This window comes from Strix uralensis, chromosome 13 (assembly GCF_047716275.1).
Source record: "Strix uralensis isolate ZFMK-TIS-50842 chromosome 13, bStrUra1, whole genome shotgun sequence".
Lineage (NCBI taxonomy): Eukaryota > Metazoa > Chordata > Aves > Strigiformes > Strigidae > Strix > Strix uralensis.
This window is the reverse complement of record NC_133984.1, coordinates 2,434,170-2,453,793: the sequence shown is the minus strand read 5'-3', so window position 1 is coordinate 2,453,793 and position 19,624 is coordinate 2,434,170. Positions and strand designations below refer to the sequence as shown.

The 19,624-nt window shown below is 46.7% G+C and overlaps 1 protein-coding gene and 1 long non-coding RNA gene across 4 annotated transcripts in view; one reads left to right on the top strand and one right to left on the bottom strand.

Moving 5' to 3' along the window:
* Positions 1-1,657: 1,657 nt before the first annotated feature.
* LOC141949439 (uncharacterized) lies at positions 1,658-7,905 on the bottom strand. The gene is made up of 2 exons (XR_012630769.1): positions 7,833-7,905; positions 1,658-6,027 (listed from the first exon to the last, which is right to left on the bottom strand). It is a non-coding gene; the product is annotated as an uncharacterized LOC141949439 (long non-coding RNA).
* The window catches only part of BRWD3 (bromodomain and WD repeat domain containing 3), a 61,600-nt gene continuing 49,400 nt past the window's right edge, over positions 7,425-19,624 (top strand). The window contains exons 1-5 of one of the 3 annotated variants that reach the window (XM_074883048.1): positions 7,425-7,688; positions 7,822-7,880; positions 8,036-8,065; positions 8,394-8,453; positions 17,233-17,383. In XM_074883048.1, coding sequence (XP_074739149.1) covers positions 7,652-7,688; positions 7,822-7,880; positions 8,036-8,065; positions 8,394-8,453; positions 17,233-17,383 — 337 coding nt within the window. In that variant the 5' untranslated portion in view covers positions 7,425-7,651. Of the gene's footprint in view, positions 7,689-7,821; positions 7,881-8,035; positions 8,066-8,393; positions 8,454-9,461; positions 9,518-17,232; positions 17,384-19,624 lie in introns of those variants that run through there. The other 2 variants (XM_074883049.1, XM_074883050.1) reach the window with 2 other exon arrangements.

Here is a 19,624-nt window from a genome sequence, read left to right as displayed (position 1 = left end):
GAAAGGAAAAAAAATTAAGACTGAGATCAACTAGACTGGCACAGAAAAAGATGAGAGAGAGGAGTCCAGAGGGACATCATAAAACACGCAGAGAGAAGAGGATCCTTAACAGGAAAACAGCAGGATCCTTTACACTTAATGGAGAACACGGAGACTACAGAGGAGGTGGGTTTTTTTTCACCCCTACAGTCTGTGCAGTTGCCTTCCATGCTTATCTCATTATAATCCAGCGATAAGAATGAAACACCTCAGGAAAATAAAGACCAATAACAGAATTCTGTCTTTATGGCCACCATTTGCCTTCAGAGCTTCACCTCATATCTGCCGGCCTTGCGTGTTGTTTTCCATCAGATACCAGCCCAGCTCTCAGCCACACAGAACTCCAGGACTTCACAAACTCTGAAGGAAAACTCTTTTATTGGTGTCAAAGAAATGAAAGGGAACAGCCAAAAGGGCAGTACTTGCAGGTGTTGGAAAACACTTCACCAGAGATTAAATTAAATTAGTCCTTCTGTCAAGAAAACCTTTAAAGGACCTTCCAAGAATTAAGTCATCTCCAAATGGAGATGACAGAGGAAACATATTCTAGTGGGCTGTATCTCAAGCCCTAATAAGTTAAGGTCCAAAAAATTAAGAAAGGGAGATTCTGAAAACTGAATTCCTGAGGATATCAGTGGAAAGACTTTTCCCAAAGATAAGAAGCTGGAAGGCTACACGAGAACGTATATGTCCACTAAATGATGGAAGTACGAGGACTAAATGAAATATGTGGGTCACTGTTTATTACAGAGGAATTTGTGGAGGTTTCTATGTTAAAGCCTTTCTTTATGAGGGGTAAGATGGAGAAGTCATCTCAAACTGAAGATCACTAGAGGAGGCTTTAAAATTAATAAATAAAAATAACGGGAACAAAATTCCTGTATCTGGAATCCTGACAGTTCCAGAAAAGTGCTGAAATATGAAATTGTCAGACTACTTAACCCTAGTTTGAAACCCCTTGTCTAAATCAGACCTGAGATTTAAGGCCTAGAACGACAAATGAAACTAAACTTTGATGGATGCAAATTCATGCAAATCACTACAAACACGCAGGAACGGGCTCTGACCCTGAGGAGATCTTGGCATCGCTGCGCTGACATCTTCACAGAGCTACACACAGCGCTGAGGCAGTCGGGAGGCAAACGGACCGTGAGGAATTATTGGGGAGGACACGGAGAACAAATAAAACCGAGTGTTGTTATGGCGCTGTGCGAGCCCGTGGTGGGCCCACGTGTTTCAGCCCTCTCTTTGCAGGATGGATACCCTGAGAAGGTGGAAAAACACAAGGGGAGGGAGTAGTGGTCTGTAAAAATCACCTTGTGGGGTTAAATAGAGTAGGGCTTTCTTATTTGGAAAGAGAATATGACAGGGGTACATAAAGACCCCGGTGAAAGGGGATGGCTGTTCCTCGATTTGCTTTTAGTTTTGTCCTCTTGGTGTTACTGCACGACTCACAGAGCCCCTTTCATTTTCCTCATCACCAAACTGGTGCATTAGTTTTATTAGCGACTTAGAAAGTTCGTTATCAACTCATACTCCTGTGGGCAAACTTCCACAAGACAGTTTTCTAATCCATCACCTCGTAATTCATATTTAATTTCTGTTTTTCATAAGACTATTTAAAGAGTATTAATGAGTTTATTTACAGTGTCTACACATTATGGTTATCAATAAATATACAAAATACCTCAAAACATTTTTTATTTCAATAAAAGCAGCACTTTTAAAAACTCTTGTGAACCCTGTGCACTCCTTCACAAAAATTGCTAATATTTCTGTAAAACTGACAAGCAGAATTAAAACATATAAAAATCCTCACAACAGAGAAAGGGCACGGGATACACGGCGATATAATTCTGTTTAAATGACATACTCAGCTGAGGGAGTTTAGTAAAATTTGCATGTCCAGCTATGCGGGGAGAGAGGTGGTAATTCCCAGTTGCAGTCGGACACTGTGTGCCCAGGCTGTAAGGCTCCCAGATGCTTCCAGAAATCAAAAAATGGAGGATTGGACCCTAAAAAACCCCCAAATCACAAACCAAACATCAAAGGATTATTTAAAAAAAAAAATTAGCAAGATTTGAAGTTGCTGAATTAGCCCCACCAGGTAGTACCAGGTGGTATTTCTGGGGCGAGAGCCCCCTTGTGCGCTGTGACTCCGCAGACACGCAGCGGCTGTGGCCTTTTCACGAGAAGGGCTGTGCCAGGCAGATGGAAATGTTGGGGACAAGGGGCTCCTGGGGACACAGAGCCAGAATCAGGCCCTTCGACACAGACGTAGCCAACTGCAATTGTAATACCAACAAGAACAAAAACTACCTTGTTACTTACAACTAACAGGAATTTTCCTGCTTATGAAACTCGCAGGGTTACAAGCACTTTCAGGTATAATGCTGAAGTTCAGCGATGCTGAATATATACTGGAATACTGACATTATTTACCTGGTCCTTCCCCTTACAGAGCTACGAGCACACAGGTACACAGATCACTGCTGCCCATTTGCACATACATTTCATCCTTATCTGAAATTTTGCATTTCGATGTAAAATAGAGACATAGACAAATGTTTCCATAAGATTCAGAGAGAATTAATTTGAAAACTAAGCAAACAATAAGTTCCCCCAGTCGCAGCAGTGCTGTACATACCGTCTAGCCGATCAACAGCTAACACCAGTTAATGGCTGCCATAAGAAATATGAGATATGGATCAGTCCACGGAGTAACAGATGATACTGTTCCAGGCAGGTGGCATTTTAGGCTCTAGTGAAGGGATTTTAAGATTCTCAAGAGGAAGAAACACCATATTTACATCACGCAGAACAAGTAATCTATCAACTTAGATGATTAGAAGATAGAATTTAGAAACAAAGGAGAGTGGCGTCCTGACTATTTCTCAACAGCCTTTCATATGGGATAGTGTTACACCCAACTCTCGGGCATCGGGCACCATCTAGAGGAAAGATTGGATGCAGCAGGGAAATTAAATATGAAATTTTTAAAAATAGCAAAAATCCTCGAGCAGGTCTTGTATAATATCTAACAGCTACTGAATTATTCTTTAGCAGCTCTTATCCAGGGAGAAAGCCATACGAAGGAGTGGAAATTTGGAGACTTGTCCCACAAGACAGGATGTTGATTTGCACACAGGACCTCTGCACTCAAGCAAAACCCATGACTGTAATTATTGATAGTTATTTTGCACCTCCTATTTTTTTTTAGAAAAAATAATCTATGATACCAAATTTAATTTCAAGGTTGCTGCATTTAGAGATCATCTTAAAGTAAACCTTGACTTTTCAATATCCATATTTGCTTAGAACTGCATAGTACAAGGCACCATTCCCCAGGTTCCCTCTAAATAACACTTACTTTGGTATCAGTTAAACCTTGGATTTAACTTCTGCAACAATTAATACCCTTGGATACCATTTAGCTGCATATGAAAGGCCCAAGATGAGCAGGATGTACATGGAAATGTGCATGGAAAATATTAAAAAAAAAAAAAGCTGAAAATGCTTAACTTGCTCTAGTGTTAAAATCCAAACAGATTCAGACACACACTCCCATGTACATTTACTGAAAAGGGAAGGTACAACCCAGGTACAAGCCCGCACACCTACACGAATCCACTCTAAACTTTGTTTTTTTTAATTCCCAACTGCAATTTCTGCCTGGTTGTGAAAAACTGCAATCATGTTTCCACACTATGTTAAAGCAGAAGTCAGAATTTGACTCATCATGATGCTATAATGATAAATAAGAGAGAGACGCATTTACCTGGTGTTTCAAGCTGACTGTGGGGAAGTTCATTTAATTTTGTAGTCAAATTAAACAGGGATAAACTGCTGGCTTGCGCTTCCTCCCAGTAACAGCCATAGGATGTGATGGAGCATTTTGCAGAGGAGGTACAGGCTGCCAGTGACCAAGGTATGAAAAGTGCCCTGAGTGCAAGCACTAGTGTAGCCCTGAGTGAACCAGAAAGAGGCAAAAAGCTGAAAAATGGCTTATTGCTAAGTGCTGAGAGGTTTCCACCACACCAAACCGGTGGAAGCGATGGTATTTGAGTATTACCAGTTTCTACTCCTGAAGATCCTTTAACGGTTTTCATTTTTATTTATTTTTTAAAGAACAGTATGGAAAGAAACTGTTACAATCCAGCTTCCTCCTTAAAGCATCTCTGCTTCTGAATACCTCTGCTGTTCATTGGGGAAGATTACACCAGCGAGTACATCCTTCACTACTCGGTGCCACTGCTTCTGTTGGCATTTACATGATGGAGTTCTGCTTTGGAGAAAGATGAATAAGCACAACCATAAAATCTTGCTTTCGCTGGGAGATTTACTATCATCCCCCAGCACGCTGCTTCTTGGATGCAGAGGATCCAGAAAGAGATGAGTCACGGAAGCTTCAAGATCCGCATGTGGCTGCAGCGTGCTGTGGACATGGGGCGCCCGGGGAAGGAAAGCTACGCTCGAGGATGGGCATTACTCACCAGAGAGATGAGTCCTGGAGAGGAAAACCCGGGAGAAGAGGGAAGAGGTCTCGATCACAGCCCTCGCAGCAGCCTTGGGGAATAATAAAGCAACTGGGAGAACATTAGCACTAGGAAGCTGAGGTGCCAGGGAACCAGCAGCATGGGAAGAGGCTTGGGAGTCACTGCAGAGCAGTAAAGCCGAGCCAAGATCGCGCCGGTGGAGCCTGGCCAAGGGAAAAGTTACGCAACAGCTGTTTCGGGCATGACTAATGCTCTGTTTGTACTTGAGCCGAATGCAGGACGCCGCGGCCTGCGTACCTGCGCACCGCAACACAGGCGGAACAAATAGCTGGGGGATTACGAACACGCCTCCTGTCGTGTTGATGCCTGAAGGTGGCTGAGCTGCGGCAAGGGCGCAACATGGAGCCCTCCCGGCTTGGGGCTGCGAGGTCGGGTGTTTCTAAGCACTGTGGCGTGGGAAGGACACAGGCGAGGGACGGATGAGTTTGCTTTGGGAGTATTTTCTATCCCAGACTTCCCATTTGAGAGCCCATTTTAGCGACCATAGAAATTCCCATGGGCTCTAGATAAGCCCTAAAAGAATAATCCTGCCTTTTGCGGTGGTGCAGCTTCACGTGTTGCCACCCCCGAGCTCAAATAAAAGTAAATTGTGAAAGATCCAGTAAGGCACCAACCAAAAGGTGCCAAGGAAACACGCCATATGCATAAATAAATATATTAGGTGACTGTTAGCACTGGAACGCACCAGGACGTAGCACTATACATGTGCAACGCTGTGTTTTCTCTTGACGTAGAATTCTATTTAGCTCAGAAACACTGAGATGTATTTTCAGGGCATATTATAAAACACCCATATTTTTTTTCTTTGTGTTCCCGTCATGCATAAAACTATGAGCTTGCAATTCTCAGCTCTGGAGACAGGTGGGAGAAACATTACCTCTAAGGATAGTGAATATCGGCATGCTCTTCTCCTAGCTGGTAATTTATTTTGAGAATTGCAGTTTTACACTGTATCTCTCACAGGAAGCAGCCAGGCTGTAACTTCAGAGGCTCCAGTTTAAGGCTGGAAAGGTGGGAGAGTTGTTACTATCGAAAAGCCACTAGAACCAGGGTTTGCATCTTGGTAAGGTGGCACCTCATGTCTCTGCTAGTGATGAGCTGATCAACAAACCTGCCTTCAGAAAGATTCCAAGAGCTACCAGGTGAGTGATTTTTTTTAATATTTAAACTCTCGTTAGCAGCTTGAGAGCTTTAGAGGATGAAGAACAGAGGTCCACACATCGCCCAGTTAATCCGAGCTCCTGGCACAAAATAAACACCTTGGTGTAGGTGAATAGAGGTGAACTGTGCAGAGCAGCTGAATGTCAAGTACTCAACTCCTTCTCCAGAGCTCCTGGCGCTTTGTCGGGTACCTTGAAGCATCCCGAGAAGAGGCTGCCAGCAGGAAGGACCGCATCCTGACCGTAACAGCAGGAAGAACTCTGAAACAGCACTTCACAGAAAGCCGAGTCATGAGTAGCTGCTATAAATATATGCTTAAAATGAATTTATTCTTAATGTTTCAACAGCATCGATTTACGATGATTCAGCTCTTGGTATTCAAAGCATGAAGATGAGTTGTCTTTTTTTATTTTCCAGTTATGACAGCGATTGTTACACTGCCAATGCTCAGGGAGTTTTAATACCAATTGTTAGGTATTTATGGTGGCAAAACACAATTTTACACTAAAGAATGCTGTCAATTCACTTAATATGTTTTAGCAACTTACTGGTAAAGTGACATCAATTTCTGGAGCTTTGACAGGACGCTTCCCATGGAAAAAACACTTGTTTCCCTTAAGAATATCTACAGTGACTGATACTGAACCCTTGTTGACGAGAACAGGTGCTGTATCAAATCATATTTTCATTTCCTGGACACCGGGCGGGGGCGAAAAATTTTAATTTGTCTGCTGAAGCCAGCCGGCACCCTCCATTCTGCATCCTTGGCAGAACTGTGTCCCTGGGGGTGCATCGCTGTCCGTGCTGAGGCGGACACGCGGGTAACAGCCCACTTTGCACAAGGTTCCTCTAAATATTGCGACAGCTCTCCAGCTGCCTGACACCAGGCACCTGCATCTCAACGCTGTCTTGAGCACCTGTTTATGGTGAATTAAACAATTGCAACAACGCAAATAAATGTATTTTTCTGTGCCCACAGTACATCATCCTAGAGCTGCCCCATAGGCCTTTCCCCTCAGCCAGGCCCTTCTGTTGTTGCCAGCTCTCCGCCTTTGCCTTCCACCCCTGCGTGTCCCTCCTCCTCCACAAAACACACGGGGGCTCCGTGGGCTGAAGATGCTCGAAACCCTGCACTTTCTTTTCAAAATTAATAATTTTCTGGGCCGCTGCTGAGGTCTCCTATTTCCCAACCGCTACCAGGCCAGGGAGCTGCCCCAAGGCCTTGCGCCTCCGATGTGGAGACTGGGGTGGGGAGAGGCTGAGGCTGAAGGGGGGGTCCTGAGGTCGAAAGGGGGGTTCTGAGGCCTAAGGGGGGGGCTCCTGAGGCCGAAGGGGTGGGGTGCTGACGCCGAAGGGGGAGATCCTGAGGTCGAAGTGAGGGGGTCTGAGACTGAAGTGGGGGGGGGCCTGAGACCGAAGGAGGGGGCCTGAGGCCGAGGAGGGGGCGCTGAGACCGAAGCGGGGGGGTCTGAGGCCGAAATGGGACCGCTTCCCTCACGGCGGCCTCAACGCCCAGGCGCGAGCCGCCCGGAAGTGCCTCCTGCCGCGCGAGCCCCGCCCCGCCCCTCCCCGCCGTGCGTCACCGGCGGCCCCGCCCCCTTTTCCGGCCGGGCGCTTCCGCCCCGGCGTCGCCGCCGCTTCCCCCCTCGCGCGAAGCCGCGCACCGCCCCCGTGCGGCCGGCGGCGCGCGCTGCACCCCGCTCGGCGGCCGCCTCTCGGGCCGGGATATCTATGGGGCGACCGGCGAGGCGATGAGCCCGGGCGGGAGCCGGACCGGGGCCAGCGCCGCGCACGGGCAGCGGGGTTCCTCCATGGGGGTTCGGCCGCAGTAGTGAGCGGCGTCTCCCCGGGGCGCGATCCGCCACCTCCCCTCCCCCTCGGGCCTCCTGAGGAGGATGGCGACGGCGGCCGCCCCGACCCAGCTCGAAGCCGGTGGGTATCGCTGGCGGCGGGGGTTGCCCTCCGCCCCGCCGGCACCCCCCCCCCCCACACTCCTTCCGCGTTGTAACCGTGTCCCCTTCTCCTCCTCCCCCCACCCCCCCGTTCCCCTTCCGCCCCTCCGCAGAGCTCTACTACCTGATCGCCCGGTTCCTGCAGTCCGGACCCTGCAAGAAATCCGCCCAGGTGAGCGGGGAGCCGGGGGCTCCGCGGCGGGCGGGGACGGGCCAGGGCCGGGCCGGGGCAGGAGGGCGGCGGGCGGGGGAGCCGCTGCGCTGCGGCCGCCGGACTCACGTCCTTTGTGTGTGTGTGTGTGTGTCCGTGTGTCCGTCTGTCCCCAGGTGCTGGTGGAGGAGCTGGAGGAGCACCAGGTAAAGCGCCTGTCCCGGCGGGACGGGGCGGGGGGGAAGCCCTGGGGACGGGAACCGGGGAGAGACGGGGGTCGGGGGGGTCGGGGGTTGCCTTATCCCGTCTAACCCAGCCCCGCTCCTCCCGGGGCTGTGGGAGACCCTGCGGGAGGCGCGGGTGCCCCCGCTGCGGGCGGTGGGGCAGCGGCGGAGGGGGGCTCCTCCCCGGGGCGGGCTGGCACCGGCGGGGGCTCCCCTCGCCCTCCCGGGGAGGGGTCGCTCCGCGCGGGGCTGACGGCCGTCCCCGTCCCTCCTCCTCCTCCTCCTCCTCCTCCCCGTCTCCCTCCCGCAGCTGATCCCCCGGCGCCTGGACTGGCAGGGCAGGGAGCACCGCCGGAGCTTCGAGGACCTGGTGAGCCAAGTTTCACTCCTGACTTCCCCGACAAATTTCCCCCCCCCCGCCACTTCCCCCCTCCCCGGGCGCCGCTCCCCGTCGCGTGTCCCCCCCCTCCCCTCCCTCCCCTCCCCGTCCTCCCTCACGGGGCTGCGCCCCGCCGAGGCCGGGGGGGTGCGGAGGGGAGGGAAGCGGAGGTTCGGCCGGGCCGGGGACACACACACACCCCACACACACCCCCCTGGTGCGGCGGGGGGGCTGTTCGGTGCCGTCTGACTGCGACGTGCTATTGTGGGGCCGGGAGGGTTATCTGAGGGCACGTACCGGGGGCCCCGGCCCGGCGAATGGCGCCGCGTTTTACAAGCCGGAAAGCGGCGGCGGGCGATGGAAGGCGGCAGCTGATTGGCTGCGGCGCCGCGGAGGAACTGGCAGGGAGGGCGGGATGGGGCGGGGGGCGCGGGGTGACGCTGTGTGTGTGTCCCCCAACCCCCCCCCCCCGCCGCCCTGCGCTCCCTTCCCCGGCCGCCGCTCCTCCGCCGGGGCGGGGGCGGCTCCCCCGCGGCCTGTCGGGCCTCCCCCGCCCGGGGAGGTTGGGGCGCTTTGGCCGGTTTTTGGGATCCCGGTGGCTGCGCTCCCCGTGCCCCCGCCGCCTCACGGGGCTGCGGCTTGACACACACCCTCACCCCCCCGCCCCCCCTTCCCGGGCTACCGGCGAGCGGGGCTGACCGGGCCTCGCACCCCCACCACCGGGGAAAAGCGTCAGCGTGGCCAAACCCCAGCGACCCGCGGGCATCCGTGGGCTGGAGGAGGCCGTCGGTAGCGAGTTCCCGGCATCGGGGGGTCGGGGGGGGGGCGGGCGGGGAGACAAGTCGACGTGCTGCCGGCCCGGTTGAGGGATCCCCGGCCTGTGGTGCTGCAGCGCTGCTCTGCACGGGGCGGCCGGGCCTGTTTTAATAGGGGAAAAAGAAAAAAGGGATTTTTTTTTTTTAGGAAATGTGTTGAAACTGTTAAATGCCGATGAAATACATGGAGTGGCTGCTTTTGCTGGATGTAAACCGTATGAATATCTGTCATTGAGAAAGGTCAGCTCCCCCTGTGCTGCCGGGGGGCTGGGGCTGTGGACGCGTGTTCGTACCGGCCTCCGCATGGAAGCAGCAGAACCCAAAAGTCATTGTGATTTGTTTCCGAAGGGTGCAAGTGGCCTTGTTTTCATTTCTGGGAGCTCTGGGTAATAATGTGCGGTGCTGATACAGCACTTCGCAGTTGGAGTGCTGTAAACTTTACTAATAGCTTTTATAATATTGATCAACTGCATCCGTGTGATCGTCGCTGTCTCCTCACCTGGAAGGAATTGAGAGTACGTCCTTGCCTTTCCCGTCTCACCCAGCACAATGGTGGTGTGGGATTTTGACATGACTGTTGCTCAAACTACTTTGTAGCTTGCTCAAGAGTTCGTTTTCCACTTTAGCAATACTGTAGATAGAAGGGCAGATGCAGATGGGAGAGCTCCTTGCGTCGGGATGAGGCGTTTGTACCTGCTGGCTTTCCCTTTCCAAAACGTATTAAGAATTTAAGATGAATATTATGATTCATCATACCTCTTGTGGATAATTCCAGGACTCTGTACTGAGTGAACAGACACGGAGTAAGTACTGCATTCAATAAATTTTAATGCTGTACAGTCTTCCTAGAGAACCTGAAATTGAGCTATAGGCTGTCTCAGGTTTAGCTTGTGACTGCACCCAGTACCCGAGAGGAATATTAACAGTGGCAGGATGAAGTCTGATTTCAGACGTACTGGTTTTGCTCAATCAGTTACATTAACATACATTTTTTCCTTTCATTCTATGGGGCATGAATAGAAAAGCCTTAAAACCCTCTTTTTGTGTATTAGATGGCACTGTTGTAACCATGCCCTTTTCTTTAACGTTTCAGAAACAGGAAACAAACCGGTGTAAAGTGAGGCTTGGAATTAACGGGAAATTGCTTCTCGCTGTATAGAATTATCAAAATTAAGCATAAATTTTTTTCCCCTAGCTCAGACTAATCAACAGTAATCAGTCCTTTTAGATTGCCTTTTTATCTAGTATTACTTAACTGTGTATCATGATTTACAGTAAGAAACAGAACTATAAATGAATCATTACAGTGGGAGAGGCTGGTGCTAGGTAGGATGAGTGGAGCTTCTCTCTATCAATCCTCAGGCTGAAGCTTTCACTGTTGAGGATGTCAAAGAAAGGCCTTTTTTTTCCTCGCATTGCTTGGGGTCTGTGGTATTTGGAATTTGGACCTTGGGTTGCATATGATTGTTTATTAACCTGAACTACTCGACTTCAAGGGTTAGCGAGATGTCCGATTGTTATGTTCAGAACAAAGCCAGGGTTGCAAAGAACACAAATCACTCTGACCTTCATTTTAATTATCTCAGTCACATAATGAACCAAAAACAAATTACAGATGCTAGCAACTGGAGGTAAAGTTTTTCCTACCTGCCTCTCCTTTTTGAACACTTGCAGACAGAAAACCAAATTCAGTTACGATCTCTGCCCCGTGTTCCAACTGCTGCTCAGGCAGGCCTGAGATAATCGAACCCAATGAGAGTTTGCAAAGCCAGAGAAGTCTGATTTTTTTTTTTAGTTTGTGTGTTTGCCCAATATTCTGCTTTGGCAAACCTAAGGTATTTCTTGTTCTAATTGCTGATGTTTCAACTTTGTTTTCCATTCTCAGTTAAACATTGGTATTTTCCAGAAAACATGCCGATACTCTTGCCATTGAGTGTGTTGTTATTGCTCTTAGGCCTTTTGGAAACAATAAAGATGTAACAACCAAATCGCCTACTAGGTGACTTTTATCTAGGGAATGTTTACTCCCACTTCACTTGAGCTTTTAGTCAAGATCTGAAAACTCTCTGTTGAGAATTCTTTTTTTATTTGAACTTGGTCTTTTACTTTAAATGCCAGGTACCACAAGGCAGGAGAGTAATTTAAGACCCACTAATAAGAATTGTACCTAGCGAGCAAAACCACGCAGAGAATACTAGCTTACATGCATTTGTGTTCGCTTTGTCTTTTCTGCTTATTTCCACTTTGGAATACTTTTTCTGTGCAACATGTGGCTGCCTGTCTAGGTAATCGTCCAGGTGTACTCCAGAGTGGTTTTTGCTTTGTTATTGACTGCTGGAGACATGAAACGTGTTTGTAAAGGGGAGGGTCCTCACTCTCCTTATGAAGGCCTGAAGTGTGTCAAACTTGCATGTAATTAGTACTCCTGTTTTAAATTAACTGTAGCAGTTCAGTTTGGAGTCAGCTGTTGTACAGACAAGTCAAGCTGAGCCGCTTCAGATTATCAGGACAGTCTCCAGTGGACTGCTGGTTGAAATGATCTTTGTTTATCCCTGATAAAGATGACTGGCTGTGGTCTGGTGTTCAAGAACTTTCTGATGGGCTGTCTCTTCTGGCTCAGTCCGTTATGATCTTTGTACTGAAGATATGTGTAATTCCAGGAAAAATGGGAAATCGGCTATTGCTGGAGAGTGGAGAGTTTGCATCTGTGAGCGGCTGTGCTGGTATGGAACAGCTTATGGGATTTGGCTTTGAGTTTCTTCCTTGTCCATCTGCATTGATTTAAAACTAGCGATGAGTCTGAGGTGCTGTTATTTATAGATACCACCAATCCCAGCATTAGCAGCTGAGAGATGTTATGGTTTTGTCACCTCAGGAAAATGTCATCTGGTAGCATGGTAGTTCCAACCCGTTCTCTCCGGGGAAAGCGAGTGGATTATGGCTTTTTAAATTCATCTGTATTTGCATACTCTTGACATCTTGTGCAAGTCCAGTATCTGAGCTTCCTTTTGCTGAGATTCCATATTTGATGTCTTGAGTAATTTCCTGCTTGCTCAGCTGCCTTGGTCCTCTTGGTCTCCTCTCCTGCTTTTTGATACAGTTGTCAATTGATTCTTAACGGATGGTTATTTTGGCAAACGAGAGAAGTGTTGTACGACTGCCTCGAGGTTAGAACTCTGCTGCTGATGCACCACTGCCTGCCCACCTGCCCACAGGGACCAGGTACGAAGGAGCCTCCCAAGGTCTGCCTTGCCTTGCTCTTGTGTCAAATTTAGTCTGTGCTTTGCAGCAATGTTTCACTGGGCTTCCCAAAAGAGATGTTTCAGAGCTGTCTGGTTCCCATCCTTGGGAAGACAGACATCTTATTATAAGTAGTAATCACAAAGAGTCTTTTTTTGGTTGTTTGTTTCCTGTTTATTGAAGCCTTCCTTGGAGGAAATACTGTCAGCAGCGGCACCAGGGGATTTTGTTTGTTTCAGGGATCAACAAGCTTCTTGCCTGTCTTCTTACCTGTCGGTGAGGACCCTTTGCTCTGCAGTCTTTGAGATTACGGGGTAATGCATCCAACAACAGAAGCATGACCAGGTTTAGGGCTATGACTTTCTCCCAGCCCCAGTGTGACTTCACTAATAGTTCTTTACTTGCAGCTACTTATCACTGTAGCCACTTATTTGCATCCTGGTTCAAGCAGTCATGACTGCGTTAACATTCACCTGTGGTTGTTTACGTAGATTTTTTTTTTTTACAAGAACGGATTCATTTCACCCAATTCTTGAAAGTTTTTAGATCCTCAAGACCAGTATGGTTATTGTGTCAGAGAACTCTTCCGTGGTACTGCGGCATTCTTGTGCTCTCACATTTTAACCTTTATAGGGTCTTTCACATCTTAAGGCAACAAAACATTTTTATCCCAGCGTGCAGAACTTGCTCTCACTTAGCACGTTTTCAGCTCTTCTGTGTTATTTTAGCATGCTCTTTTAAAAGATCTTGTTAAGCACGTTATTGGCCTGTATGACTCATCTCTATTTTTTTCTCATTTTCTTATTATTTTCTAAAATACTTTCTAATATTCTAAAAATATTTTCTAATATATTTGAGGAGTTGATAATATCCTTGCCGTTGTTTAATTTTGCCGTATGGAGTTTGGACTAACACACACTAAGAGGTGTGGCTATAACTGGTGCTCAGAGTTGCCTTTTTCCATCCTTTGTTTAATGAAAATCTGATTTGGGAGACTTATTTTTTTTCAGCTGTATGTTTCCAGCTTCATGTTTTGGAAAGATACTTAAAATCCATTTACAGCTATCTCACGCAGAGGTGAAAGGAAGGGGTTTTGTTTCAAGTTCTGTTGGGAACCTGAAAATAGAATTGCTTGTTTTGCTCTGGGCTGCGGTTTAAGCATTTTATCTGGAAGTTGTTATGGAAAAAAATCGCCGGGAGAATTTGCTGCTATTGCTGCCTGGCTACGTAGCTGTTTGGTAATAGCAGCAGTGATAATATTCAGATTAAGGGCCACTTATTTGGGCTCTTCTGGCTTGTAGAAACATGAAAATGTGCAGGGAAAGAAATGTGGTACAGCCTTTCTTCTGTAGTATGGCATGGTTCTGATTGCAGGTGGCAAACCTGGTGAGTAGGACGTGTTAATGAAGTGAACGGTCACTTTGATATGTGCCCGGTCTGTGCAATATGCTCCACGTTAAATGTTGTTTAGAAAAGTTTACAGTCTAATAAAACTGCGCACTAAAATCTAGATGCTTCAGCAGCTCAGTTGTGCCGATTTAACTCTGGCTCCATGATGGATTTGCCAACTTTTCTGGTCTGGGCAGCGATCAAGCAGATGTCTGGTATCCTGAGCTGCTTAACGTCTGGATGTCCCAGGGAAATTAGCGCCAGGCCTGTGCAGATAACTGCCACATGCTCCGCAAGTCCGGCGCATCCAGCTTTCATCCTGGTCCGCACGTGTGTTGATGTTCGCTCTCTTGGCTGTTCTTTATAAAACTGTGGCTTAATCTGGGGATCTTTAAGCAACAAAGTCCCTTTCCATTGCTGAGTAGATGCACTGAGTTAATTGGGGCTGCTTGTTGAATAACTTGTGCTCTGTCTCCACAGTAGGATATTTGCTGCCAGGCTTAATTCAGCACCTCTCTCTAGACATAGAATAGTGGCGATACTTCAAAAACAGCGAGCTCCTGAGTGAAAAGGGAAGCGTTTTGCTGCATTACACTAGGAGAATGGTTTGGACTTTTCTGTGAAATTTTCTATTTCCAGAGAGAGAGGTATGGTTTATTTTTTTTTTTCCTGCCTTAGAAGTAAAATGTAAAATTCCACAGCTTCTGGATTGCTTACTCTTTTCCTTTCTAATCTTTTAATCTTAAGCTTGATCAGTGGTTAGAATTGGCAATTGTTGACTGAGAAGCATGTTACTAATTATCAGAGATGTAAAAAAGAATTTCATACTCAGATTTTATTAAATTGCAGATTCTCTCTTTAGAATTGCCTTAGTTTCAGATCCTTTCAGATGCCTTTCATACTGAAGGGAGACTAGCACAGGATAATAAACTATTTTGTAGCATTAACGCATTTATAGTATTTCAGGAATGAGTAAGAACAATAGGCAAATAAAAAAGTTCAGATAATCCTTTTATCTCATTTTGACTTCTGTTGTATCATGTAATTTACAATGGAAGACAATTCATGCTTATACACTAAACCTCACTGGCTTTACAACTGGGAAGGTACCGATATAATTTTGGAACTCTATGATTTAGGACAAGAGGGAATGGCCTCAAGCTGCGCCAGGGAAGGTTTAGACTAGATGTCAGGAAGTATTTCTTTACAGAACGGGTTATTAGGCAGTGGAATGGATTGCCCAGGGAGGTGGTGGAGTCCCCATCCCTGGAGGTGTTTAAGAGTAGGGTCGACATGGCGCTGAGAGATATGGTGTAGATGGGAACCGGCAGTGTTTGGTTAATGGTTGGACTAGATGATCTTCAAGGTCCTTTCCAACCTAGTTGATTCTGTGATTTGGGGGAGGAAAAAAAAAGTTAGAATGGCTGGAGAACCCCATCAGTGCAAGAGAGCATTCGTGCGGTCATTTCTTGATGCGCATAGTGTGAAAAGTCATGAAATGGGACCATGTCAATGCAGCCATCAGGGTTATTTTTCCTGCAGAGGTAGGATTCTTCTGGTTCCGTGACTGATAGGATGTGTGGAAAAGCCTGTCTCTGTTCTATAAGAGTTTCCATTCAGATTGGAAGAGTTTTTGGTTGGGTTTAGTTGTCTATATCATTAGAAAAGCCTTTCCTTGTTTTGTTTTTTCTTGGTTAAAATCTTATTTGTGGGATGGTGCCGATCCTGCTTGTGATGCAGGCGATTTACAGCAGTGACTCACTGTGCTGAGCCCCATAGCACCACTGCTGTTGCCCAATTGGAATGAACAGTTTCCCAATGACATGGAGTAATCATCTGTTTGATGACATAGTTCAGTGAACAATGTTTTGGCAGCAGGTCTGAGTGAAGTGCTTACCTTTTCCTCCTTCCCGATGCGTGCCGCTCCCCCCGGTGTGCTGGGGCAGGAGCTGGGCATATCCCTGGGGTCTGGCTAGGCAGGAGAGCTGGGCCTGTCTGATGATGCTCTGCTGTTGAAAGAAGTGGTCCTGCTCCTTGCTTTCCACCAGCTCTGCTTCTCTGAATCACAATCAGCTTTGCTAAACCTGGCAGAAAACCTTTTCCTTCTTTTGTGGGGTGAGCATTCCTAGCCAGCGGAGCTGAAAGGGCTCCCTCCGCAGTAGGTGAGCACCAGAGCTGGTGGTTTTAGCCAGACTGGGGGATCATTCTGGCTCACTGCAGCTGCACAACCACTTGTCCTGCCCCACCGGGAGGGAACTGCCATATCACTGGCATTGGCCTGTGACTGGATGCATTTGAAGTGGTCATGTAGGGGAGAGGAGTGTGCACAGGCACATGCCTGCTATTATTTCTTTACAATGAGCATTCTTCTGGCCCTTTCAGGTCAGCTTTAGTATTATTTGGCATTAGTTTGTGGCTTGGTAAAACAAAAAACCTGGTTTATGGCAATCTCTTTCTCCATAATATTGCAACAGATACAAAAGTTGTAAATAGTTCTAATATAATTATTTTTTCCATCTTCAATCGCAGGTATGTAAGAGCTGAGTGACCTGTTGATCTTTAAAAAGGAGATGGGTGTAGCTGTGTGTCCTGTGTTGAAGGAGCTAAATAAGCTCTGATGTTGAGTTTGTGCTGCCAGCTAGTAAATATAGTAGAAGTCGGGCAAGTGCAGGACTTTCTGGATAATGAGGCACAATTTATTTGCTGTTTGAATAGACTGTTGGAAAAACTATTGTCTCTCCACAGAAAACAGTCTCTAAAGGAGGAAAAAAAAAGAATGTTTTCTCAAGATGACAAATTAGGAGTGGAGCCTGCACATGTGGGTCTTAATGATACTTACTCCCAGTAGCTAAAAATCAGAGACTGGGTGTTGCTTTTAGGATAACGTTTAGGGTTTTTAGGCTTTAGTACATGTGCTTCTTACAGTAATATGAGTGTCTGGCAAGCATGTTTCAGCTAAGCAAGAAATACTGTCTGTAAAAAAAATGAACTGAAGGGTAAAAAAGGCTTAAAAAAAGTCCCCAGGCAATGCTTTGTTTGATCAGAGCACTGCACTGGGAACTCTTGAGTTTCAGGGATTTTTGTTTGTTGTTAAGTGACACCCTAAATTAACAACTGTAGCTACTACCACCTGGAATTTCTGGTCTGGCTTTTTCAACACTCCATGTCACTTTAAAAGACATCTTTGGTATAATTAATTTTGGGGGGGTTTTCAGGGGTTTTTGACTTGATTTCAGTAACTTTAACACTTGAATATGAACCGAAGAAAGAAATACCAATAGAAGCAAGAGTAAAGCCATTTTCAAACGTCTGCATTATTTGTTTAGGTGGCTGTCAATGCACACATCCCTCCGGATTATCTTCTTAGGATCTGTGAGAGACTTGGACCCCTTTTAGACAAGGAAATCCCACAGAGTGTCCTAGGTGTGCAGACCTTGCTAGGTGTTGGGCGCCAGTCTCTATTAAGAGCAGCAAAAGGTAAGACTCTCAATTTATATGTGATTGAATTTTATTTTAATGATCAAAACCCTTTTGTTTTGATTCATCTTGTGGTATCTACGTGTGTTTTGCATGAACTCCTGTGCTTGTCAGCTTTCTTGTTGCAGTCTTGCTAAAATGCAGTTATGGCTGGCTCTGTTCCATATGTGTTTCTTTGGTTGAAAATACCATTTTAGGCAGCTCTTGCCTACAGCTGCTTGATCTTGATACTTGCTTCCTCTACCTCCCCTCCCCAGCATGCTGGACGGGTCTTTGTGTAAATGATGTGATGAACTGGATTAGAGATTGGATCTGTCTGAAAAATAACCCTTTTTTTTCATATACATATAGACATACCTGTACCTAAAATAACCCAGCAGTCTATATATTTTGCGGGACTGTTTTTCAGGCTGATTTGTACCATTATTTAATTCCCTGGCCGTGCAGGCAGATGTCAGCTTGAAGGGCAGGGTGGCATTTGGGCAGCATTTAGAGGGTGGGAGAAGGTGAAACTGATTCTTCAGTGATAATTCCTGTTTGTCCTTGCTGAAAGTTAATTTGAATGAAAGCCCCCATTCCTTTCATGAATAGAGCACCAGTCCTATTCTTTTTGAAAAACTGCTCTGAAATAATGATCCAGAGAGCACAGTTTTGTGTTATGACTAAACAGATCTGAGAGCCATCTGCTATTGAAGAGAGTGGTTCCTCCCTTCCCTCCTCACTCCATGTCCCTGCCACTTCTTCCCTGTAGGAGCCAGAACTTATTTGATCCTGTGATGTGCTGATTCAGAGAGCTAATATGTTGCAAAATTTGTTATTGCTGGTTGTAGTGAATTAAATTAGCTCATGGAAGGATCAGAGTGCTGGAGGTGACAGGCAGCGGGAGCATCCTTCTGGGAGAGGGATGGGAGAGCAGGACCTTCCTGTTTCAGTGGCAGTTGAGCACTTAATTTACTGCATCCTGTGAAGTCACACTCTGATGCTAACGAGGACTATAGCATTCTGCTGATCCACTGTATATCACCTGGAGGGATGTGCTGCTTGCAAACACATTCCCTTACTCGAAGTTCTGGGATGGAGTCTTGTTTTGCCTATGCCTTGCTATAATTGGGTGGAGAATTTCAGGTTTGCAGGGAGGCCTGCAGAGTGACATTCCTTCATTCCATGTTTGGTTTGCATCTTAGAAGAAAACAGCAACAAAATGGAAAGAGAAAATAAGCATTTTAGTGCTAAGAAACGAAGAAGTTTCTTAGGTGAATTAGGGGACAGAGGCTAGATGAATCACTGTAAGATGAAGTGCTTCCTAAGCCATGTGATAAATTTATTGCCAAGAGACTTCTACTAGATCTATGGTGCGTTTTTTCTCCCCTTCAGAAAAAGGTGCTGTGACATTGTACCATTTGGTGTGTAAACCACACTCACTGATATGAAACAGCTTGCCTTTTTCAAAGTGGACATACCTGGATTTCTGCTCCCCCTAGTTGTGCATCAGTATGAAGTTTCCATTTACCATTAGTATTTATAGCTGGTTTGATCTGTTTTAGAAAATATGCGTGCTGTTTGTAACGTGTATCATTGTAAGACTCTGTGGTACAGTTTGAATTTTAATCCGAAGGTGCTCTTGGGAGTCTCTTTGGGTCGCGTAAGCTTGTGCACTTCATACTCAGATAGCTGAAGGGTGATACACAGATCCACCAATCTGTGGCACTGTCCTTCTGTTTCAGTACTTATGCACCGTGGAAGCTCATTTCTCTCCTTCCAGATGGCCAGAAATGGAAGGAGTCCAGGTCTAATTTCTGAGGCACTCTGAACAGCCTCAGAAAAATCACTATTGTTCTGGAGAGAAGGCTCTCTGAGGCCAGTTGGCAGCAGATAGCTGGAGTGTCTTTAAAGAAAACAGTCTTCATTTTAAAAACAATGATTTTTGGGGGGTGGGGTGCCGAGGAGGATCTGAAAGGAGGGCATATTGCCACCAATGCAGGAAAACAGATTTATTGGAAAAAAAAATTCTCACTTTTCCCACTTTCAGGGAGCAAATGTGCGCGTATGTGTATTCTCAAATGCACAGTTCATAAGAAGAGGTCCTGTATGTGTTGGGATTGCAGAAGGATAAAACGTACCGAAGTTCTGTCCTGCCTCAATATGAAGTGCACCCACTTTTTTCATTCTCTTTTTCTTCCCACCAATTTAGACTCCCTGCTCACCAAAATGAAGCAAAAACAAGCTGAAACCATTTACAGT